Source organism: Chelonia mydas, chromosome 9 (assembly GCF_015237465.2).
Source record: "Chelonia mydas isolate rCheMyd1 chromosome 9, rCheMyd1.pri.v2, whole genome shotgun sequence".
Lineage (NCBI taxonomy): Eukaryota > Metazoa > Chordata > Testudines > Cheloniidae > Chelonia > Chelonia mydas.
Window position 1 is genome coordinate 1,556,410 of NC_057855.1, and position 25,827 is coordinate 1,582,236.

The 25,827-nt window shown below is 41.8% G+C and overlaps 1 protein-coding gene across 9 annotated transcripts in view; it reads left to right on the forward strand.

Moving 5' to 3' along the window:
- Positions 1-25,827, forward strand: part of ATP13A3 (ATPase 13A3) — a 122,876-nt gene that overhangs the window by 69,838 nt on the left and 27,211 nt on the right. For 7 of the 9 annotated variants that reach the window (XM_037909402.2, XM_037909403.2, XM_043523160.1 and 4 more), the window contains 13 exons: positions 3,018-3,087; positions 4,088-4,222; positions 7,815-7,887; positions 10,809-10,940; positions 11,989-12,168; positions 16,282-16,439; positions 17,188-17,376; positions 18,544-18,605; positions 19,497-19,647; positions 20,157-20,273; positions 21,385-21,402; positions 21,516-21,669; positions 21,764-21,884. In XM_037909402.2, coding sequence (XP_037765330.1) covers positions 3,018-3,087; positions 4,088-4,222; positions 7,815-7,887; positions 10,809-10,940; positions 11,989-12,168; positions 16,282-16,439; positions 17,188-17,376; positions 18,544-18,605; positions 19,497-19,647; positions 20,157-20,273; positions 21,385-21,402; positions 21,516-21,669; positions 21,764-21,884 — 1,560 coding nt within the window. The remainder of the gene's footprint in view (positions 1-3,017; positions 3,088-4,087; positions 4,223-7,814; positions 7,888-10,808; positions 10,941-11,988; positions 12,169-16,281; positions 16,440-17,187; positions 17,377-18,543; positions 18,606-19,496; positions 19,648-20,156; positions 20,274-21,384; positions 21,403-21,515; positions 21,670-21,763; positions 21,885-25,827) is intronic. The other 2 variants (XM_043523161.1, XM_027833526.3) reach the window with 1 other exon arrangement.

Genomic DNA, 25,827 nt, shown 5'->3' on the forward strand with positions numbered 1-25,827 from the left:
TTGTCTTTCTCTTGCTTATAAGAATGGCCATACTGGGTCAGAGCAATGGTCCATCTAGCCCAGTATCCTGTTTTCCCACAGTGGCTGGTGCCATATGCTTTAGAGGGAGGGAGCAGAACAGGATATTTTGAGTGATTGTTGCCCTGTTGTCCAGTCCTAACTTTTAGCAGTCAGAGGTGTAGGGACACCCAGAGCACGGGGTTGCATTCATGACCATGTTGGCTATTAGCCACTGCTGGACCTATTCTCCATGAACTTAATTAATTCTTTTTTGAACCCAGCTATACTTTTGGTCTTCACAACATGTCCTGGCAATGAGTTCTGTGTTGTGTGAAGAAGTACTTCCTTTTGTTTGTTTTAAGCCTGCTGACTGTTAATTTCATTGGATGATCCCTGGTTCATGTTTTATGTGAAGGGGTAAATAACACTTCCTTATTTACTTTCTCCACACCAGTCATGATTTTATAGAGCTCTATCATATCTCCCATCAGTTGTCTCTTTTCCAAGCTTTAAGGGTCCCAGTCTGTTTAATCGCTCCTCATATAGAAGCTGTTCCATACCCCTCGTCATTTTTGTTGCTCTTTTCTGTACTTTTTAGAATTCTAATATCCTTTTTGGAGACAGGGTGACCAGAACTACGGGCAGTGTTCATGGTGAGAGTGTACCACAGATTTATGTAGTGGCATCATGATATTTTCTGTCTTATCTGTCCCTTTCCTAATGGTTCCTAACATTCTGGTAGCTTTTTTGACTGCTGAGGCACACTGAGCAGATGTTTTCAGAGAACTCTCCACAATGACTCCAAGATCTCTTTCTTGAATGGTAACAGCTAGTTTAGATCCCATCATTTCATATGTATAGTTGGGATTATGGTTTCCAGTGTGCATTACTTTGCATTTATCAACACTGAATTTCCTCTGCCATTTTGTTGCCCAGTCACCAAGATCTCTTTGTAACTCTGCAGCATGCTTTGGACCTAACTATCTTGAGTAAACTCTTCTATTGTAAACTCCTAATGTATTTATAGAGCCTCTTCTTATTGCCTCTAATGACCCTTGCTGGGGTAACTCATTTTGTGCCTTAGCCTTTCTGATTTTCTTCCTGTGTGTTTACACTATTCTTTTGTACTTGTCCATGTTTCCACTTTTTGTGTGATTCCTTTTGATTTTCAGGTCATTAAAGAGCTCCTCGTGGAGCCATATTGGCCTCTTACTGTCCTTCCTATCTTGCCTTCACATTTGAGTTACTTAGCTGTTGTGCCTTTACTGTTGCTTCTTTGAGAAATGCCAGCTCTTCTGACCTCCTTTTTCCCTTAGATTTTCTTCCCATGGGACCTTACCTACCAGTTCTGTGAGTTTGTCAATGTCTGGTTTTTTTTTTTTTTAAGTCTATTCTCACTCCTTCCTTTCCTTAAGGTCATGAAACCTATCATTTCAGCCAGGTTCCCTTCCACCTTCAGATTCGCAACCAGTTCCTCCCTGTTGGTCAGCATCAAGTCTAAAATGGCTGTCCCCCGGCCACTTCCTCCATCGTCCGAAAGAAGTCCCCAGCACATTCCAAGAACTTACTGGACATGTGTTTTGCCATATTACTTTTCCAATAGATATCTGGGTAGTAAAAGTGCCATTATTACCAGGTCTTGTGTTTTGAATATTTCTGTTATTCTAGAAATGCCTAATCCGCCGTCTCCTGGCTTGGTCCATAGTGGGTCCCTATCATGATGTCGCACCTATTTTTCTCCCTTTTATCTTCACCCAGAGACTTTCAGTTAATCTGCCCCTCAGTTCTTTCGGGACCGCTGAACAGGTGTATATATTCCTGCTGTGTAAGGCAACACCTCCTCCCTTTTGTCCTTGCCTGTCCTTCCTGAACAAGAAATATGCCAGTTATGAGATTTATTCCACCAAGTCTCTGAGATGCCAGTTAAGTCATAATTTAGCTTGTGTACTGAGACTTCCAGTTCTTCGTGTTTGTTCTCCGTATTCCTTGCATTGGTGTATAGACTTCTAAGATGATGAGCAGTTTCCTGCAGAGATTTCCCTCTTGTTACTCCTATGACCCTATTGTAAATTTCCATTTCTCTTCCTCCTCCCCTGCTTCCAACCCTCTTCAGGGTCACCTATTTTAATACTTACCAATGGGGTTTTGTCAGCTGGCCCCTCTGCACCGAGTTTAAAGTCCTCATCGCTAGATTGGCTAGTTAATGTCCCAAAAGGCTCTTCCATTTTTTTGTCAGGTGGACAAAGCAGTCCTTCTTCATGGAAAAGCATCCCATGGTCGAGGAAAGTAAAGCCCTCCTGTCAACGTAATCTGTGTAGCCATGCATTCATCTCCAGGATGTCTGTCCCTGCCTGGGCTCATACCTTCAACTGGCAGGTGAACGAGAACATCACCTGAGGTCCAGACCCTTTCATCCTCATTCTCAGAGTCCTGTAGTTGTTTTTATCTGCTCAGGGTCATCTCTTGTGCATGTGGTGTTGGCAATGACATCACACTTACATGTAGCTTGCTATCCACTGTTATCTCTAAATCTTTCTCTTACTATTTCCAGGTAACCGTTCTTTGGTTTTGTATGTGTTTTTCTTCTCTACAGTTCTATGTTTTCATGTAGCATCACATATTATTATATGTAGATCATTATGTTCATCTCTTCAGGTCACTTTGTGTTTAGGGGTTTTTCTGTTGTATGCTTGGTACCTCTCAGATTTTTTTGGCATCACCAGAAAATTCAGTTGTGGGTCAAAGTATATCTAGATCATAAATACCTGAAAGTTCAAGGCCTGCAGTGTCTCCTCCAGACATAATTTTTTTTCTACTCACTGCTGATACATTTGTCTATTATTCATCCTCACCTAGCATTTAAAAGGCTATATTGACTGTGTGAAAGACAATCTAACACTCCCAAATGAATGGAAAGATAAAGTGCTGTAAAATAATTGAGGTTAAAATAGCAGTAGTGTGGTATAAATTATCTACAACCAGAGAGCAACTAACTTTTTGGCTCTCCCTCCATACAGAAAAGTATTCTATGGAGTAAATGAAATTGCCGTGAAAGTGCCTTCCATTTTTAAGCTTCTGATTAAGGAGGTAAGAACTTTTTTGATTTTAAAAAAAAGTACTATATAGAATTAATAAATATTTGGAGTGTCACTGAATGTGTGAGAGGTTTCAAATGGGGATTATTTTGTATAAAGTAAATTTTAGCCCTTTTCTTCACTAGTGAGATTGACCTTAATATTTCTTAGACTTCCAGATCAGGGAGCGCCAACAGCTGCAGGCTTTGTGGGGCCCAGAGGCCAGTTCTGTAATGCTCTTGTTATTTAGACTCAGATCATGTCAGGGCTCTATAGAGAGAGTTACAGAGCAAAACCCATGCTGCATCTGGCTCTTGCCAGGTCTCTACTCATGAGCACTAAATATACTTGTCACAAACTGTAAACGTGGTAAAGACTCGATAAGAGTATTCACCAGATAAGTGAGTCTAAACTGCGTGTTTATCTTCCATTTTTTTTTGTATTTTCTCATGGAGGTACAAACAAATGACTAGAGTTGTTTTATTTTATGGATAATGTGGTTTTTAAACTCACTGAGCTAGCAGTTACTCCTGAAGTTTGGGCTCCTTAGGAAAATAAACTTGCCAGACCTTCAGCTGTGCAGTTGTCTGGATACCAGTTCCCTTGTTAGTCAAGTTAAAATTGTCTTTTTTTCTTGAGGCTGCTGTTAAGTGTTCAGTATCATTGGAAGTAGGGATAGCAAAAGTTGGAGAAAATGTTTTGGCTGACTTCTGCTCTTATTTGCACAGGCTACTCCCATTGACTTCATTGAGAACCATGTGCCTTTGGAATTTGGCGCTTTTTAAGGAAATCACTCTGTGATTTTGTAATTTATTCTGGCACATGAAGTGAACTGTTAGTGGAAAACAGGACACACATAGGCAAAACTTTGAAAACGTTTTGTAAGACAGAAGGAACTGAAAAGCCTAAGTTTCTCCCACTGAGAATAAGTTGAATTTATTTTGGACTAATATAGGAGAAGGGTTACATTTGATGTAACCTTAGTATGTTTTTTTTCTCTCTCTCTCTCTCAGGTTCTAAATCCGTTTTACATTTTCCAACTGTTCAGTGTGATATTGTGGGTCACTGATGAATATTACTACTATGCATTAGCGATTGTGATTATGTCTATGATATCCATTGTTAGCTCACTGTACACCATTAGAAAGGTAAGTTCAAATTAACATAGTTGTCATCACAAATATGATTTTTACTAGAGTACACATTTCAAAATCATTCCCTGAAAACCTACTTTAAAGTTTTTAACTTCATTGTGTGTGAAATTTTGAGATGAAATTGACTCCAAAGAACTCAATATTTAAAACAACAAAACAAACCCTCCCTCCCCCTGGCTTTTTTTTTTTTTTTTTTTTTCCAGAAAGGGAGATAAGACCATTTAGCTATGTTTAAAGTGTATAAGAATCCTTTACCTAAAGTCCTTCACATGCTCTACGCTGTGGAGATACTGTTTACATTTGCAAAAATTTACCTAACTTATGTGGATTAGTGAGGGTAAGAGAATGGTCCAAGTTATGAAAGTTGGATGCAGTCAGACCTAGAGTTCCTGGGTGCTTGGATTTGGTTTCTCAGTTTGACGCCCATAAACAGATATACAGAGGTCAAACTGAAACACATGTGGCCTTGGGGTTGGGTCGTGTTGGATGTTTACCTCCTGTTGGCCAAAGGGAGGAATGCCACTACAACTCCTAGTTCAGTCTTATGGTTCATTACAACACTTACAGATTGCTTGTTGACACTGGTTGCTCCACCTTGTATGGACGACGACTCCTCGGAAGAGAGAATGAAGGGGGTTGAGCCTCAGCACTGTCACACAGTGAACTGCAAATCTGATGATCCACTTCCAGTGCAGAGATTGGGGTTGCAGTTTACTGAAGTTGAAATTAATGAGATTATCATATAGTTTGTGGGACTCTGAATTCAGAGTCAGGAAGTCTTGACTGAAGACAGAACTACCATAGAACCATTTAAAAACAATGTTCAATAGTTCGAGGTCAGAGAAGACTTTTGGCTCTTTTTTTTAAAAGAGCAGCAATTAAAGTTCACAATCAAGCTCTGCATTTTTAAAATGTATAGAAATTAGTGAGTATGAATTTTGCATTAGAATTAGAGCAGAGAGAATAATTCATTTTTCAGTTTGGGAGCAGAACCGAAAAATATGATGATAAAAAAATCAGTTTGGGTCAATCCAAAATTGAAATTTTTACATTTCTGACTGAAACAAGAAACGCCCCAAAATTAATTTTGATTTTTACTCCCCAGGACCTGAAGCTGCTGAGTTAAGAGCTATGAAACTGACAGTGTCAGTTTCACTCAGCAGCAGGGGGCTCTTGCAGCTCTGGAGCAGCCCTGCCATGCCCAGCTAGGGACACCAGGACTCCAGGCCTATGGCTACACTGCAATAAAACACCCCCAGCTGATCGGGCTCATGGGGCTCAGGCTGCTGAACGGTAAAACTGCAGTGTAGACATTCGGGCTCCGTAGACGTTCAGGTCCTGCGAGCCCAAGCCAGCCGTGGTGTTTTATTGCAGTGTAGCAATACCCTGGAGTCCAGAGTTGGGAACCTGGGGCTTCCAGGATTGCCAGGGAGCGGGGAGCCTTGAAGCCCTGGCATGGCAGGTGTGCCCTGAGCCACAGACCCTAGAAATGCCGAAGTCTGCGGCTCTAGGGCAGTTCCCTGGTGGGTCTGCCCTGGAGCTGTGAATCTGGCAGCACTGGGGTCACCAGCACCCTGCTGTGGAAACACTGCCTTGGATTCGCTGAAATGTCATTGAATCCAAATATATTGGGTTCAGCAAATCGGCGTTTTCTGACGAAGCAAAGTTTCATCAGAAAATTTCTGATCAGCTTTAATTAGCATTTGTTCAGTGAATTTGCACTCCCTCTCAAGAAGCCTGGGTAAAAATATGGGCCTTGCACTGCTCCTTAAAGTTTGACACATTCCAGGTTTTTTGGTCCAAATCCATTTCCTAAAATATTCTATATGAATGGGTCCCATAGTACTATGCAGTTCAAGGTCATTTAAAGAAGCTTATTCTGTGGCATGATAGAGTATGGATCTAGAACATGCAGTGTCAACCGACAGCTCTCTGTCACACCTACTCTAAAGAACTCGGAGAAGAACCCACACCACAGTTTACCCAGGAATTTAAAGATATTATCAAATCTTTCCCCACACAACCCCAAGAGAAACTCTACAAACTCATTCCCCAAGAACCCACCCCAGGGACCTTCCACATCCTTCCTCAGCCACAACAATTTTCCATTCAACAACAGTCTCTGTGTCCAACCCATGGGTACTGGGATGGCTCCCAATATGCCAACCTCTTCATGGGCCACCTTGAAGAGGAATTTCTGGACAAATGGACCATGAAACCAATGACATACCTGAAGAACATGGATTACATTTTCCTCCTCTCAGCAGACAGCTTAAACTCCCTCATAGATTTCCACCACAACTTCAGCGACGGGTGCTGGTTACTCAAACTCTCTCTGGAGCACTTCCACATGAACATCAGCTTCCTGGACACAACAGCAAGCTACAACAATGGAACCTGACAGACAACGATATGTAAGAAACCCACGGATCACCACACCTCCTTTACAGATCCAGTAACCACCTCAAACACACCAAGGAATCTGTTATCTACAGCGTGCTCAGATACCACAGAATTTGCTCTGAGGAGAAAATCCAGGATATACACCTTAACACACTCAAAGCCACCTTCACCAAACAAGGACACTCCACAAGAGAAATAGATCACATCATGGAATAGGCCACCAAAATACCCCAAGAGAACCTGCTTCAGTACAGAAATAAAACCCTCTCCTACTGCACACTCCTACCACCACATGCTGGAACCCATATAGGGTATCATCAAACAACTACAACCCATGCTCGATGGGGACCTGATCAGGAAAGATTTCTTTCGGGAACCTCTACTTCTGGCCTTCAACCAACCCCCCAGCCTCTCCAAGCTCATCATCAGAAGCAAGCTCCTCACAGACCAGGAAACACCAACTCAAAGCGACACCAGACCCTGCCAGAACAACAGATGCAAAATCTGCGGTCATATCTCCACTGCCTCAATGCTCAACACCCCCCACAAGACATCTTTCGAGATCCATGTGTCTTACACATGCTCATGACAACATGTGGTATATCTTATCCAGTGCACTAAATGCTCAAACAACAACTATGTGGGTGAACCCAGACAATCACTAAGCTCTCTAATAAATTCTCACAGGAAAATGATGAAAGACAAAAACACCCTATCACCTGTGTCAGTTCACAAAGTGATCAATCTATATGTGATCTATCAGTCCTCGTCCTCAAAGGAAACTTGCACAGTACCTTTGAAATACGAGTCTGGGAGCTTAAATTCATAATCCTGCTAGATACTACAAATCATGGACTGAACAGAGACACTGGATTTATGGTTTATTACAACAATCTATAACCTATTAACAACCTCCCTCTCCCCAGCTGCCACCCTCCCACTTCCTTTAACACTTCCCCAGTCATAGGGGGGAAAGAGCCACTTCACCTTGAACAGTCCATTGAATTACGTGTTAGCTCCTTCTGCTAACCTTAAAGAGCTCTGTGTAAGCTTGAAAGTTTGTGTCTCTCCCCAACAGAAGTTGGTTCAATAAAAGATATGACCTCCCCCACCTTGTCTCTCTATGGATCTAGAAGACTGTTAATGCTTCTAATTAGTGACTTGTTCTTTTCCCCCCTTCCAGCAATATATTGTGTTACATGACATGGTGGCAGCTCACAGCATTGTCAGAGTTTCTGTCAGCAGAGCGAATCAAGGTAAGTTGCCCTGGTTGAAAAGATAAATCTAAAACTGGTCCTTAATGAATAGTTAAAAATCAATACAGGTCATTGCGTAGTTCTATATGATTAAAGCAATTGGGTCCTTGTGATCTCTTAGCAACATTGCTCAATAAAAGGGGTAAGTGGAAGTTAAAAGTTGAGAAAATAATCTACTTGAGTGTCTTCTTCCAGATGATCAGCTCAACATTTATGCTGGAGCAGGTCTAGACTAGCCCCTCGTGTCCCTCACCCATTTTCTTTTATCTACCTTTCCATGCATATAGCGAACATTGCAATATCCTACTTCTGGCCTAAGGATAAAAATATCCACAGGGAGATATTTTTAGTACCTTTCAGTAAATCAGAGCTGGGCTGTAATCTCCTTTGGCAGCCAGCTATTGCAGGTTCTGCTGGCATGGTTCTCATAACAGAAGAACTAGGGGTTACCAGATTAAATTAACAGGCAGCAGGTTTAAACCAAACAAAAGGAAGTATTTCTTCACAGAATGCACAGTCAACCTGTGGAACTCCTTGCCAGAGGATGTTGTGAAAGCCAAGGCTATAACAGGGTTCAAAAAAGAACTAGATAAGTTCATGGAGGATAGGTCCATCAATGGCTATTAGCCAGGATGGGCAGGGATGGTGTCCCTAGCTTCTGTTTGCCAGAAGCCAGGAATGGGTTACGGGATGGATCACCTGATGATCCCTCATTAAGTAACGAGCCTACCTGTTAGTCAATGAGGGGGGCGGGGGAATAATAACAGAAAATGTGGAAATGACAGAGGTGCTTAATGACTTCTTTGTTTCGGTTTTCACCAAGAAGGTTGTTAGTGATTGGAAGTCTAACATAGTGAATGCCAGTGAAAATGAGGTAGGATCAGAAGAGGCTAAAATAGAGAAAGAACAAGTTAAAAATTACTTGGACAAATTAGATGTCTTCAAGTCACCAGGGCCTGATGAAATGCATCCAAGAGTACTCAAGGAGCTGATTGAGGAGATATCTGAGCCAGTAGCGATTATCTTTGAGAAGTCGTGGAAGATGGGAGAGATTCCAGAAGACTGGAAAAGGGCAAATATAGTGCCCATCTATAAAAAGGGAAATAAGGACAACCCGGGGAATTACAGACCAGTCAGTTAAACTTTTGTACCCAGAAAGATAATGGGGCAAATACTTAATCAATTTGCAAACCTCTAGAAGATAATAAGGTGATAAGTAACAGTCAGCATGGATTTGTCAACAAACAAATCATGTCAAGCCAACCTGATAGCTTTCTTTGACAGGGTAACAAGCCTTGTGGATGGGGGGAAGTGGTAGATGTGGTATATCTTGACTTCAGTAAAGCTTTTGATACTATCTCTCATGACCTTCTCATAAACAAACTAAGGAAATGCAACCTAGATGGAGCTACTATAAGGTGGTTGGAAAACTGTTCCCAGAGAGTAGTTATCAGTGGTTCACTATAAGGTGGTTGGAAAACTGTTCCCAGAGAGTAGTTATCAGTGGTTCACAGTCATGCTGGAAGGACATAACGAGTGGGGTCCCGCAGGGATCAGTTCTGGGTCTGGTTCTCTTCAATATCTTCATCAATTATTTAGATAATGGCATAGAGAGTACACTTATAAAGTTAGTGGACGATACCGAGCTGGGAGGGGTTGCAAGTGCTTTGGAGGATAGGATTAAAATTCAAAATGATCTGGATAAACTGGAGAAATGGTCTGAAGTAAATAGGATGCAATTCAATAGGGACAAATGCAAAGTACTCCACTTAGGCAGAAACAATCAGTTGCACACATACAAAATGGGAAAGGACTGCCTAGGAAGGAGTACTGTGGAAAAGGATCTGGGGGGTCAGAGTGGACCACAAGCTAAGTGTGAGTCAACAGTGCAACGCTGTTGCAAAAAAAGAGAACATAATTCTGGGATGTATTAGCAGGAGTGTTGTAAGCAAGACACGAGAAGTAATTCTTCCGCTCTACTCTGTGCTGATTAGGCCTCAACTGGAGTACTGTGTCCAGTTCTGGGGACCACCTTTCAGAAAGGATGTGGACAAATTGGAGAGAGTCCAGAGAAGAGCGACAAAAATGATTAAAGGTCTAGAAAACATGACCTATGAGGGAAGATTGAAAAAAATTGGGTTTGTTTAGTCTGGAAAAGAGAAGACCGAGAGGGGACATGATAAGTTTTCAAGTATATAAAAGGTTGTTACGAGGAGGAGGAAAAATTGTTTTTCTTAACCTCTGAGGCTCGGACAAGAAGCAATGGGCTTAAATTGCAGCAAGGGGAAGTTTAGGTTGGACATTAGGAGAAACTTCCTAACTGTCAGGGTGGTTAAGCACTGGAACAAATTGCTTAGGGAGGTTGTGGAGTCTCCATCATTGGAGATTTTTAAGAGCAGGTTGGACAATCACCTGTCAGGTATGGGCTACATAATACTTAGTCCTGCCATGAGTGCAGGGGACTGGACTAGATGACCGCTCAACGTCCCTTTCAGTTCTATGATTCTATGATTACCTGGTCTGTTCATTCCCTCTGAGGCACCTGGCATTGGCCACTGTTGGAAAACAGGATACTGGGCTAGATGGACCTTTGGTCTGATCCAGCATGGCCAATTCCCATTCCCCACCTTACGTGGGGAACAGGAGTCTTGAGCTGCCTTAGGTTCCTTGTGTGGCAAATTGTTTATTGTATTATTTCTGAGGCACCCATCAGTGTAAAATCAAGGGTCCATAGAGAGTGTTAGTGAATCATTAGTTTAATCATTTTAAGTCATACTATTCATAATAGAAACAGCAGCATAATTGCTGTAGCATGGGCCATGGCTGTTATATCCATGCAGGATTCTGTTCCTGGTGCTGATTTGCAAGACTTTACAGTTGCAGAAAAAGAGCTTGTTCTTAAATTCTTACCTTACTTCCAGAAATAGAAGAGATCCTTTCCACAGACCTTGTGCCTGGAGACATCATGGTGATTCCATCTAATGGGACAATCATGCCCTGTGATGCAGTACTTGTCAGTGGTACTTGCATCGTAAATGAAAGCATGTTAACAGGTGAAGTAAAATTTACATCCTGGATGGCTGAGCTATATGGCTAAAAATGCTAGTTGATAAAGTTATGTCATTGTTCTTTTTCTGAGTTGCAACTTACCTTATCAGAAGGAATTTGTTTACATACCCTGAAATGTGTATTTTTATAATGTACTCAAGACAGTATTGATAGTATTTATAGAAATCTTGGCAATATTAATGTTATTTAATAAGCATTTATATTGTGGTACTGCCTATAAGGCAACCAGATCAGGGCCTCATTATGCAAGGTGCTATTCTCTATATTTGTATAATTAAAGGGGTAATGAGAAGGTGTCTTCATCTCACTGTTCTTATTTAGCTCTCTTTTATTTTCACTGTGTTAGTTAAAATAAGCATGTTTCTGTTAAGTAAGGAATCTGCAAGCTGAGAGTTTAAGAATTCTCAAATGTAAGGTCCTAAAATGTGAACCGTACTAAAAGATACGTCCGTGCAAAGCTTTTGGATTGCCTTTCCTTTCGGCAAGATAAGTGTTGGTTTCGAGCTGGGTCATGTTTAATTTCTAGACATGATAGTACTTTGGTTTTGTTTATAAGTGTTGAACTTGCTACATGAATAATTAGCAAGCCAATGATCAAACCTGGGTAAAGGTGGGTTGAGGGAGATGTGCGAGCACAGCTTACTAAGGGGAGCCTTGCCTGTATCCAGCGACTCTCTACAGCAACGGGTCGATGTATTGTGTGACGGGTTTTCACTACAACCAGCGGCACTTTTATGTTTTGCTAGCCGGTGCAGCGATTTACAGGAGGGAAGCCTGGTAGTCAAGACTCTTGGGATTCCGGGGGAGGTCTAGAAGGTTAAAGAATGGGATAATGGGAATTAGGCTTCCTAGGTTCTTTTCCCAGGTGTGTTACTGCCTGGCTGGGTTAACTTAAGCAGATCACTTTACTTCTCTGTTATAAAATGGGGATACCACTCACTATTATAGAAAGTGCTTTGAGAGCTGTGGATGAGAAGTGCTTATTATTTGTATTTGATTTGGATGAACTGAAGAGCTTTTTTTCCATTTAAGGTGAAAGTGTTCCTGTAACAAAGACTAATCTCCCAAATCCTGCAGAAGACCCAAAAGCAATGGGAGATGAAATCTACAGTCCAGAAGTACATAAGCGACACACTTTGTTCTGTGGGACCAATGTCATTCAAACCCGTTTTTATACTGGAGAACAAGTCAAAGCCGTAGTTGTGAGAACAGGTACAAATTTTAATTGCTCTAACTTATTTGCATACTGTTTGATTTTTATAGTTATGTCTATCTGCTGCTTTCTACCTTTTGTTGGTTAATTTAGCTGTATTAAATAGATATTCCCCAAAGCAAATAACAAAGTTACTTTTAAAACTTTTTTACAATGGTACTTGATAATGCCTTGCAGGCTATTGAGTTTTCAGCACTGACAAATCAATTAACCATTAGAGTCAAGGGATTTAAAACATGCCTAGAAACATTTGCAGTAGCATTAAACTCAGTTTGCAGTGTTTTTGCTCAAGTGTGTGTTGTGTCTATTTCTTTGATTTTTTTTTTCTTTTAGATACACTTGCCTGTCTCCCACGTTGAAGAAGTAAATATATTTAAAAGGCAGTCTCTGCCCCAAAATGGCAGACACCTTGTTGTATATTCACTAGCTTTATTTATAAGACAATATTTAGTCATATTAATATTCTGGATTACAGAGCTATTAAAGTAGTGAGAAGTATCATTTTAAAACTCTGCATAGGATTCCCCAGAATAGCTGTCAGTGTGTTGCAAGTCTGTTTCTTAAAAAGAAGCCTACCTATAGACCTATGCGTAAACCATAATTCTAGACAGGAGAGCTAGGTTTAGCTTGAATAAAGCACTGTGAGCTTTCTAAAGGAGTTTCCCAGTAAAATCATTAAACCCCTAACAGCTTTTCATCAATGCCTGAATAAGATGCATGGATAGATGATTTTCATTTTTAATATAGGCATGGACTAATCATCTTCTGTTCTAATCTTACTGCTGTGTGTTTTTTAAAAACATCTAACTGATTTTTTTCTGTCGTTTTATTTTAATCTTATTTCCTTTCCATTTTATAGTAGTTTTTTTCTAGTGGACATATGTTTGGACTACTATTAAAGACCAAAAATTATTTTCAAAAGACAAATTCTGATAGAAACACTGTGTATGTTCAGTTTAAATTCTTCTTTTCTTTCTGATTCATTTTGTTTTTCATTCTCATTGATTTCTGAGTTCTTTAGGTAGTGGAGGGTTGGAACCTGAGGAATGTCAGTGCAGATATGTTAAATGTAAACATTCTTAAAATTATATATCGTTTTCTTTCTGCATGTAAAATATGTAGTCTACAAATAACCTCTGGCAAGGGAACCCAGTAGTCTCACTTCCTGCCTTGACTTCAAATTAAAGGCAATATCGTAAATTGCCTTTCATCATACTGAGGTCCACAGACGTTCATAGTTCTATATAGTCCATAGTTTAAGTACCATGTTAATTCAAGTAAAACCTAGCTTTGAGTTCTTTCAGAAGGGCCTCAATGTGGATATACCAATGTCCAAGTCAAAAGGTCAAGTCTCTGTAGTATAATTTTACCAGGAGCATGTTGAAGAAAAGGACATTTTGTACAAATCCCAACATTTAATGCTTCGTTAGGTCAACAACCTTATTCCAGACTCACAAGGTCATAGAGCAAAACCTTGGAACTTCATTCTGCCTCTTATGGAATTATCCAGATTGAACCCCGGCCAGGAAGTATCCTTATACTTTCTGTCCATTAAACAACTCCCAAGAGCTACTGTCTCTGCTTAGATACATTTTTTAAATTAGGAGCTTTCTCAGATTAGACCCAATCTTTTAATTCTGACTGGTAGTCCTGTCATAGCACTCATTCCCTTAGTATGTTCAAGAATATTATTTATTTTGAACATCAAAGTCCAGTTCCTAGAAGTGCTGACAGTGTCAGGCTGGAGAAGTCAAGTCTCATGTATTGAGATCTGCTATGTGGGCAAATGTCCACAAGTTCCTAAATTCACCAGATTTTACATATTGGCCATCCAGTCTTTAGCCAATGTCATTTTTGGGTAGAATTTTTCTCCATGCATTAGGGCCCAGGGGTCACGGGTTTCTTTTCTCACTGCTGGGATGCCTCATTGTGGCTGCATCTGGGGAATAGCTGTGACTGGTGTGATGCCCCCTTCTGTCTCTGCTCCTGGAGCAGCCCCTCTCATGGTCCAGGAGTTAGTGCTTCCTTTTTGAGAGTTGGGATACTCCCTTTTCATGGCTTGGCCTTCCAGCCAGGTCCCTATGTGTCTTCCTTCTTCTGAGGTATCAAAGGCTCTCTGTAAGAATTGTCTCGGGCAGTCTTCCAGTTCACTGCCCAGACTGTGACACGTCCCCCGTGGCTGATGGGGAACCTGGGTCTGCTCTCTGCTACAGGTTCCAGCTCAGAGACCTTTGAGTCAGCGGCCAAAGTCTTGCTACTGTTTCCCTCAGTCTTTTCCTACTCCACCTCTGCCAAACTTCCTTCTGCACCACCTTCCTCAGGGCCAAGATCCCAGGGGTTCCGCTTGTTTTCTCCTTTTCCCTCTCTAAGCCCAGAGCATGACTACAGGCTTCCATGCTGCAGCCTCCTCCTGCCTTTGCTAATTGGCCTTATACCAGCCCCCTCCTGCTCAGCTGGCCTCCATCCTCAGTCAGGGATTGCTTATCAAACCTAAATGTCCCTCAGGTGTGACCTGTCAGGTTACTTAAAGCCTCTTGGGCCACATTTACCCTTTTTGGGCTAGCATGGGGGGCCCACACTCCATCATCGAATATCAGGGTTGGAAGGGACCTCAGGAGGTCATCTAGTCCAACCCCCTGCTCAAAGCAGGACCAATCCCCCCACTAAATCATCCCAGCCAGGGCTTTGTCAAGCCTGACCTTAAAAACCTAAGGAAGGGGATTCCACCACCTCCCTAGGTAACCCATTCCAGTGCTTCACCACCCTCCTAGTGAAAAACTTTTTGCTAATATCCAACCTAAACCTCCCCCACTGCAACTTGAGACCATTACTTCTTGTTCGGTCATCTGATACCACTGAGAACTGTCTAGATTCATCCTCTTTGGAACCCCCTTTCAGATAGTGGAAAGCAGCTATCAAATCCCGCCTCGTTCTTCTCTTCTGCAGACTAAATAATCCCAGTTCCTTCAGCCTCTCCTCATAAGTCATGTGTTCCAGTCCCCTAATCATTTTTGTTGCCCTCTGCTGAACTCTTTCCAATTTTTCCACATCCTTCTTGTAGTGTGGGGCCCAAAACTGGACACAGTACTCCAGATGAGGCCTCACCAGTGCCGAATAGAGGGGAATGATCATGTCCCTTGATCTGCTGGCAATGCTTCCCTGCTGCAGAAAGGGTTAGAGGGTAACCTATTTCCATTCAGGTTATCTAGTAAGTTGTGGACTGTAGTAAGACTTGGTATCAGATAACAAGCAAGGATTGTCTAAGTCACTTTAGAGCCCATTCCACTAGGGCTCAGGCAGCTTCTGGTGCAGGTATATCGATATCTGAAATATGTAGGGCTGCTTACCTGGAGCTGAGTTCATACATTTACCTCTAATTATGCCTTGGTTCAAGCTTCCATATCGGAGGCCAACTTTGGCAGGGCTGTCCTGCTGTTACTTTGAAAATAGGACGACTCTTTCCCACCTCCGGGTTTGAGATAACTGCTTGTTAGTCATCTAGAGTGGAATCTCTGTGAGCAATCGCTCGAAAAAAGAACAGTTACTTACCCTGCAGTAACTGTGGTTCTTTGTGATGTATTGTCCACACAGATTCCATGGCTTCTTCCCCACTAATTCAGAATCCTTTCCTTTTGGAATTCTCATTCATTAAGGAACTGAGTGGCTACTGAGGCCACCCAATTACGGTGGACACAAGGGCAGGTGGAGTGCAGGCATGGCCCCAACAAATACTGTTATGTAAAAAGCATCCAATCTCACGTGCTTATTAACCCGTGCATGGCTAGAGTGGAGTTTGTGTGGACAATAAATCTTGAAGAACCAGTTACTCTAGGGTAAATAACTGTTCTATGTGCAGGATTGCAGCTAAAGTATAAAGACTATCTGAGTGAAACATTGATAAAACTAAATTTGCTCTTCATCTTTTTAATGATTCAATTCTGGAAGTCAGAATTTGCAGATACAGCATGCTAATAGGTTTAGCACTTACAAAACCTGAGGATCAAAAAACTAGCTCAGGATTTTAGTCTCTCGAAGGCTTTTGGTGTATTAATGTATGACATTGCCATTGTTTGCACTTTTAATCTGATACTTGAAAATCCCTCTCATTATAGGCTTTAGTACATCAAAAGGACAGCTTGTTCATTCGATTCTGTATCCAAAGCCAACTGACTTCAAACTCTACAGAGATGCCTACATGTTTCTGTTGTTCCTTGTGGTGGTGGCAGGTGTTGGGTTTCTTTACACAGTTGTCAATAGCATACTAAATGAGGTATGGTTACCATCTCTCCATCACCCTACTAATTTATTTTAACTGTAGAGGCTGATCTGTGTTTTGTTAGTAGGGCTGGGTGAGCTTGCGCAAGACAACTTTCTGCAAATACTAAGTCTAATTTTTAAATCTTTGTGGCTGCATTTGTTTTCTGTGAATGTTGTAGCAGACAAATTTACTGACAGGAATGTTCAGCAAAAAAGCAAAATTTAAGGGAATATTAGAGGAAAGTGAAATTTGAATTTATAATCACAAGCATTTGCACCAGAATACTGATTCTAGAAGTTACTGTGATCCAGAGAAGAAATAAGATACCATGTGACTTATATCTAATCAAAACGAATTAGATATTGCATAGGCAAAACCTATTACACAGAAATGAGCTACATACCAAGGAGCAGTCATAGAAATTATTTGGTGAGATTATAGAAAATACAAATTTATCAAATTTGTTGCACATTATTCACTCACCTTTGTCTTTTAACTAACGTATGGGGAAAGATACTAAAGGCTTAAAAGTGTAAACGTTTTAGCACTAGATTGCTAAAATTGTATTGTGCAAGTAAAGTTTTGCTAACTTTCTGAGCACAGCAGAAGCTACCTGTGATAATCCAGGAAGAGATGAAAGGAGCTTCACCTCCGAAATTTGTAGTCCAATACTCCCTTAAACTTAATGTACTAAGGAGAGACTGGTGAATCCTTTGAACTCTGGATTTTTATTCACATAGTGTACTTTCTTTAACTCTAGGTTCCTGCTCATATAATAATCATTGAGTCTCTTGACATTATAACCATCACTGTGCCGCCTGCACTTCCTGCTGCAATGACTGCTGGGATCGTTTATGCACAGAGACGGTTGAAAAAGATTGGTATCTTCTGCATCAGTCCTCAGAGGATAAATATCTGTGGCCAATTGAATCTCGTGTGTTTTGACAAGGTTAGATACATTTTAATTTTTTTTTGCTGGTTATTGGCTGGGAAGTGTTGTGTGCAATTTTTAAAAAGCAGCAGTTATAGTTGTGGATACAATGGCATTCGTAATCATGATTTAAGGGCTAACTTGTTAAAATAAAAAATCTCTATTCCAATAGTTATAGATCCTAAGTGAATTCGTTGGTGGTAGATGCTAAACATAGAAATAACCCTAGCAAATAGTTAAAAATGTGAGTGGAATGTTACTCTCAAAGCTCCAGACGCTACTTTGTCAATAGTTCCAAGAAACATAAGTGTTGTGTGGAGATTGGGTCCAAACTGAAACTGTCTGATGGCCCCCAACCTTCAAGAAAATTCAGATTCCAACTGTGTAGCTCGGTCTCATTTAACTTTATTTCAAATGAAAGGTCAAGCTAATACGTTTAAAGTTGTTCCTTTTGTAGGAATAGGCACAATTAAAAGTCATAAATAGTGCAAGTAAACACAGCTAGTCTGTCTCTTCCTTTCAGCTAGTACTTAATCCAAACTTCTGTCCCCTCTAAATTTTTGTCCTTAAACTGTCTACACAACTGTTTTATTTCTGTTTGGCAGATGTATTCAAAATGGTGTGTTAACACTGTATAAATAACTACTGCCACTGCTAACGGTTTAGTGCCGACCCTCCCTCCCCAGTTTGGGCTGTTGCTCCTTTGTCCATCTGTTGTCTTTTTCACTTAGAATTCTACGTAAAGGTTTAAGAATTTCCTCTTCCAAAAGGCCTTGTGAGCTCACATAATTGAGGGTTGAGCGGCTGTGTATTCCATCCTGTCCCCATGAGCACAGATAGCTGTGGTTTTTATTACAGACACTGAGCAGTGAATACATAGCACTGGGCCAGTGACATAGTCATATAATTCTGTTTTACAAAATGAATGTTTCCACAAAGCCACATGCAGTTATCAGCAGAATCCATGAGGAAATGTGCTCTTTTTTTTTTCTCTGTAAAGATCAGTTAATAAATATCAAATCTGTATTTTGGCTGGAAGGAAAAGTGCAACGCTTACTGCTCAAGTGTAACTTCGTTCATTTTCTGCTAATATTTCTGCTGTATCCACTGGCACTTTTCAGAGCCTGCCTCGGCTCTGAAGGCTTTCCCTGTTGATACTGTTTTATTAATTTGTTTTTGTGGTAGACTGGCACTCTTACTGAAGATGGCTTAGATCTTTGGGGGATCCAAAGAGTGGAAAATGCTCGGTAAGAACAAATGTGCTGTAATATTTGCATGGGAGAGAAGTTTGGTTTCATTATTTGGTACATTGTGATTGATATGAGAGCAAATCTGTAACTGGCACTCAGAGACTACAGTGATGAGCATGATAGAAGAACCTGTATAAAGTAGAAAAGAAACTGTGATATTTTCTGTTCCTGAATGTGCACAAAAAAGTGACTAGAAAGGGGTACATATCAAAATGTGATTAAGACTTGGTGAAAAGTCCATGACACTTTCACACAGCTCTAAAATGTGGGTTAGCTAGCTGAGGTGGGAGGAACCACAATAGAATTATGAACAGAGCACAGAAACCATGCAAACCATGGCTGGGATAATTTAGTTGGGGATTGGTCCTGCTTTGAGCAGGGGGTTGGACTAGATGACCTCCTGAGGTCCCTTCCAACCCTGATATTCTATGATTCAAAGTGATTTGTGAGCTTGGTCTATGCACTTGTTTTTGACTTTATCATCACTGGCTGGTCAGGCTGTTTTATCTGAGTTAGCATGAACTTGATTCAGGCAACCCACTTTTACTTCCTGTGTAGACAGGCCCCATGTGAAGTTACATGTGATCAAACCAGAGGTGGTTGACTACTTACATAGTGGGGATGGGGATTTCAAAGGAGCCTAAAGGGTGTACATGCCTATATCCCATTGAAATGCAATGGGAGCTGGTTGCCTAACTCCCTTAGGCTCTACTGTAAATTCCAGCCTGGAGTCTTAATCCATTCCCTGTGTTGTGTGGAAAGGATACGCTTCAAAAGGCTTGTGTAGCCAGTGTTCTGCTAATATAACCCTTTGGAATTATCTCATAATAAACTATTGTCGCACGAAGCACATCATCACTTCATTGGCTTTACTGTGTTCTGTGTTAGTTTCCTTTTTCCAGAAGATAGAGCTTGCAATGAGAGCCTGGTGAAGTCTCAGTTTGTTGCTTGCATGGCAACTTGTCACTCACTCACAAAAATTGAAGGAGTGCTTTCTGGGGACCCGCTTGATTTAAAGATGTTTGAAGCCATAGGATGGGTAAGTCCATTGGTTCTTTCAAGAATCAGCATTTCTAAGTGCAATAATCTGAAATGTCACATGGTCATATGATATATGATCTGTTATATGCTTCCTCAGATTGCAAGATTTAAATTCCTAGGTGTGCTACAGTACTGGAGTGTCACTCTAAAGTGAGTGTGTCAACACAGAAACTCATGTTTTAAAAATACTTATTTCTCATACTGAAACCTCATATTGAAACTGAAAGAATTCTTAATATCTAATTTACTTTTTCTCCAATCCTGGGAGTGTGGGGTCAGTTTCTGGCACAGTGTGTGCACCCTTTTTTAGCTAAAACTTTTGAAGGGACCTTCGTCTATCTGCTCTTTCATTGGTATTTAATATTGTTAATTCTTAATAGAAATCCTGTTGAGAAAGATCAGTGCTCTTGATGCTGACTACTGGAATTTTTGTTGTTTTCAGAAATATAATTGTCTGATGTAAAGTTAATTAATGAAAGAAGTGAATGAGGTGTTGTTTTCATTTAGATTCTTGAAGAAGCAACTGAAGAGGAAACAGCTCTTCACAATCGAATAATGCCAACCGTGGTTCGACCTCCAAAACAGCTTCTTCCAGAATCCAAACCTGCCACAAATCAAGAAATGGTACAAAATGTCAAAGCAAATATAAACCTCTGTTCTGCATGCATTTTGTTCTTTAGCTTATTAGAGGAGTTAAGAATGGATGCATATTCCCATGTATTGTGGTCCTGCAGTTCTGATCCTAAACAAGAACAGGACTGGTCACTACTTCTAAGGGAAAATTTAGGGAACACTCGGGTATTGCAGGAGTTGGTGATTGGGTAGAATGCACTACTCCCTTTGACACCAAATTAATGCATCAGTATGATGATGCTCTGACCACTTCTGGTCGTTTTAAAGATACTATGATGCTTTTTGAAACAATTAGGTACCCTTACCTGTTAACTAGTTTGCCTCTGTATGCTCCCCATGTAGTAGCTGCAATATTCTCTTCTTACTTCCTGTCCTTGGGTGTTGAGTGGAGTTGGGAGTGCATTGTTAAACTCGAACCATGTTTCACAACAGGGGTCTGCATTTTAATTCGTATAACAGCGCTGAATTTATAGCAATAAGGAATAATACTTAGCAATTCTCTAGCACCTTCAATCCATGAGTCTCTAAGGGTCTATGGGGAGGGTCCCAGAACCCAACCTCCGGCCTGAGCTTGGAAGTGTCCACAGTAATGAAACAGCCCTGCACACTTGAGTTGGCTGGCATGGACCAGCCACAGGGTTTCTTTGCTGCATAGACATACCCAAAGTGCTTTTCAGCCTCTAATGAGTTACACCTCACCACCTTCTGTGAGGTAGGTAAGTTTTCTCCCCATGTGGAAGAACTGAGGCACAGGGACACATAGCACCGCTGTGGCAAAGCTGGGAATAAAATTCTTATCTACTGATGCCAGGCTCATCCTTTCACTATTACACCCTATTTGTGAAGTGCTTTGGGATCATTTGGGGTGAAAGGCACTATAGAAATGCAAGACATTAATATCAAACTTATTAAGCCTAATTACAATGCAGTGCCATTTAAATTGAAAATCTATCTTGTGGATGCAACTGGCATATTATATTATTCAGGTGTATTACTGATATGATACATACCTGATAATAGCACTGGAAATACAGCTTGGAAATGAAGCTTTGTAGTAGATTGTTAGAAACAAAGTTGTTTTTTTTTTTTTGGTCTTTTTTAGGAACTATTTGAGCTCTCGGTAAGTGTGAATATTTTTCCCTTTCCTAAGGAAATGGCTTTAAAAAAAATAAATCAAGGGGATGGATATGCCCAGCAACTCTCCCCCTTTGTTGTCTCTGATCAATTATACAGGCCAGTTATGAGATTGGAATTGTGCGTCAGTTTCCGTTTTCTTCTGCTTTGCAACGCATGTGTGTAGTAGCAAGAGTGCTAGGGGAGAAGAGAATGGATGCTTTCATGAAAGGTGCCCCAGAGGTGATTGCCAGTTTGTGTAAACAAGAAACAGGTAAAGGAATAAACTGACTTTTCTCATAGAGTTCAGATGTGGTATGGGAGGTTTTAATAATTTTGTAATTGACTTTTTTTTTTCTTTTTTTAAGTTCCTGATGATTTTGAAACCATTTTGGAAGACTACACTAAGCAGGGCTTCAGAGTTATCGCTCTTGCTCACAGAAAATTGGAATCAAAACTTTCATGGCACAAAGCCCAGAATATTAACAGGTAAGAGGGGCTACTTTTAATTGAGAACTAACTTATTTAAGACAATTAATACTAAAACATGCACTATTTACATTCTTTGTACTACTTGAATCGCCTGAAGGTTGCTTATTTTGGTTTTACCTAAATTACATCTACTGTCTATCTCTTTCTTCTGTGTCTACTCACCTGCAGTACTGTGCAGTGGGGTTGATATCCTGGACATTAGGCAGAGAAGCCTAAGGCGAACAAATGACTTTTGGTGATAAAGTGTGTGGTGTGGAACAGCCCTGACCCTACAATGTACCGTAACTGTTGTGTTGTGGTATCTGATACAGGTCAACATGACAATCCCCACTTTCTTCACTCTGATGATATAAGCATATTTATGTAGCAGAAGGTAATGCGTCCATTAAAGAGTCACTGGGTATGGTGTTCCTCACAACAACCAAACATGGAAGACATAATGAGGATTGTGAACCTGAGTCTGCACACTGTTGCACAAGGTCTGCACCCTGTTTGAGTAAGGGAGTTACAGCAGCTCAAAGCTGGTGTACCAGAATAGAGAATCAGATTCCATGCTTCAGATGTGGAAGAATCAACAGAAGTAACTGAACATTCACGAAAGATGCCAGTGTCTTGCATACTTCCATGTTGTTCTGTCACAAAAGTGACAGAAGAAAATATGGAAAGTATGGTAGATCATGTGTCTATTTAGAAATCTCCAGAGCTTTGTGATCATCCTCATTTATTACCTGCACCTTTCCATGCAAGCTGCCTGGGAAAGTAATTACAGTTGTGGCTTTGAAACAAAGACACAAAATTGGCTATAATTCCAATGACTTTCAAAGTATTCCATAAGATGCTCTCTTTGTAAAGCCAAAATTTAGTTTAGAAAGTTTTTCTCAGGGAAGAAGCTAGACATTGATATTTTTAAAAAAGTTTCTTATTCTTCTTCGAGTACTGTCTCTGTGGGTGCTACACTTCGGGTGTTTGTATGCCTTTGGAGCCCTTGATTGGAGATTTTCCATTAGCAGCGTCCGTTTGGTCCAGACGCGGTCTATACAGCCCTGTGCTGCACACTGCAAGTATATAGGGCTGTGTGGGTGAACCGCCCTCCATTTCTTCTCTACTGCCTCTGCCTGAGACGGGCTCTAGTGTGTCCACTTTTTGCATGCCTCAGGGTGTTTTGTAGTTGATCTGTAGTTAGTTTAGTGTTGGTTAGTTGCTGTTAGTATAGAATTAATTAGACACAAGTGAGAGTTGTGGGTATTTCCCTCTCCCTTCCCCCCCTTTTTTTCTCAGCAGCTCATTTGGCCTGTCTGGCATGCCTGCCTTGCCAGGTTTCAAACACTCCCTCTCTTGTTGGGAGGCTATCCCAGTCAGTGATGGCCACTCTAAGTGTGTCTGTTGCTTGGGAGAGTTCCAGAAGGGTAACTTCTGCCTGGCTCTCAAATCCTAGAGCACAGAAGAATTGGGAGACCAAATTGAACCTTCCAAAGATGGAATGCTCCTTTCAACCTGCTTCTGAGTAAGGTCAGCAGATCCCTGCATACGTCTGTCTCCGGACAGACCCAGTGCCCCTTCAACCTTGTCCCAGGTCTCCCACCACAAGAAGCTGGCTCCCAAAAGGCCTCAATCCCCTGCTAAGTCTGCAGTGTCAGTCTTGGACCTCTCGACTCAGTACCGTGGACATGAATTACTCTTCTTCCGGTACCAGTGGGGCCGGGAGATGCCAGAGCACTTCGGAGCATGGCACTAGCAGGCCCCGGGGTACTGTGTGGAAGGACAGCAAGGCTCAGGGCATGTACTCCTCTAGAACAGCACCATCTACATCAGACTTCTTAATGGTGCCTTCACACTTGGCTCCATAAGCACCAGCAAAGTCACAGTGCCAGACGCTTTTGGCTCCGGTGCCTACATGCTCGAGATCAACAGTATCATCCACCTCTTCTGCTGAATCAATATCAACCCATTTCGCACAGGAGGAAGTCTGCTACTGCCAGGACTTGTCAGTGTTAGGCAAGTCGATGTCCCCACGGCTTATGTGTACCGAACAACTCTTGGTACCGAGACCCTGGTGTCTAGATTGCCATTGCTTCCCGGTACCAAAGGATTCTCTGCTGTTTTCTATTGGGGGCCCTCCATTGGAGGACATTGAGGAGGGTGAAGGAGACATTCAGTTAGTCTCCCACTCTCAGTGTGGGGTTCCCTCCACTTCGTTACAGGAACCCCTACTTCAGCAAGGGTTCTTTCCCCATCAGGGATGGTGGGATCAGTCCTGGGTACCATCCCCTCTGTTATGTGGGCGCCCCAGTGGACATGCTGGGATTCTTGGGCAGTGTATAAGTAGCAATTTGCCCGACATCTGGCTCCATTGCACTGGGAGATGAGTTACACAGTCTCCTCCACCAAACCCCCAACATGAGGAAACCTTTGAAAAACAAGAGGCAAGGACAGACAAAGGCTACCCCTCACACTCCTATTTCGTCGTCATCTCTGGACAGTGCAGTCATGCCTCCGTCACCACCGATGGCCAACGATTTTCACCAGTTCCAGGACCTTCTGAAGAAGGTGGCTGACACCCTCCAGCTACCTCCTGAGGAGGTTACAGACTCACAGCACAAACTCCTGGACATTCTACAGTTGGCTACACCCACCTGGATTGTGCTACCCATTAACGAAGTGCTTCTGGATCTAGTAAAGACTGTATGGCAAACTCCTGCCACCATCCCGCCAACTGGTAAACAAGTAGATAAGAAATATTATATCCCCCCCCACCAGGGACTTAAAATTTTTGTTTTCCCATCCCCCATCTATTTCCCTGGTGGTGGATGCCATAAATGAGAGCAGGGTAACCAGTATTACTCCAGGTTTACCCCTTATGGTAAAGACCAGAAGAGATTAGACCTTTTTGGCCAAAGGCCTATTCATCCGTGACTCTCCAATTTCATATTTCAAACCATCAGTCAATTTTGCAGTCTTTATTGCACATCTTCCACAGGAGCATAGAGAGCACTTCCAGGCCATCATTAAGGAGGGTCAGTTATTAGCTGGAACCTCTCTCCAAGTGTCCTTACATACCCCAGACGCTGCCACCAGAACCATCTCCACAGTAGTTGTTGTGCAAAGGGCATTGTGGCTCCAGCTGTCAGGGTTCCCAAGAAAGGTTCAGAATACTGTTGAGGACCTGCAGTTTGATAGTCAGAAGCTCTTCTTGGAAACTATGGACAAGTCTCTGCACACGCTGAAGGACTACATGGCCACAATGACTTCTCTTAGGAACAAGAGGAGATTTAGCAGGTCTCAGACTGCACAGAGACTGTGCCGAGTCCAGTTCTCTGGATTTCACAGAATCACTGAACCCTCTTGAAAGAGACAAATTCCAGAGGAAAAGAGCGTCCCAGCCCCTTCAGTGAGTACCCAGTTATCACTGAAACAACAATTTGGGTTGGTTGAGGGTTGACTCCTCCCCCGCCTCCGAGTTTGCAAGCTGCAAACTTTTGCCACCACTTTTGGACACCATTAGCAGCGTTAGCGCCTTTCCCATCCGACAGGCCTGCAGTATATTACAACAGACAAGTGGGTCGTGGAGGTTCACATCAGGCTACATCATCCGCTTCGTGTCCCTTGCTCCCTCCCACCCTTTTTCCCCCTCCCTCTTCTGGGACCCCTCTCACAAGACTACAGATTCAAGAGGTAGACTCGCTCCATCATTTAGGAGCAACAGAACTGGTCCCATCCCCTCACAGGGGGGAAAGGGTTTTACTCAAAGTATTTTCTCATGCCAGAGAAGGACAGAGAGTTGAGACCAATCTTAGAACTAAGATGACTGAACAAATGTGTAAAGTCTCAAAAGTTCAGGATGGTGACTCTGGCAGTTATAATCCCTTCTGTAGAAGCAGGAGAATTGTTTTTTGGCTCTCACTCTATAGGACACCTATTTCCATACAGCAATACATCCCAC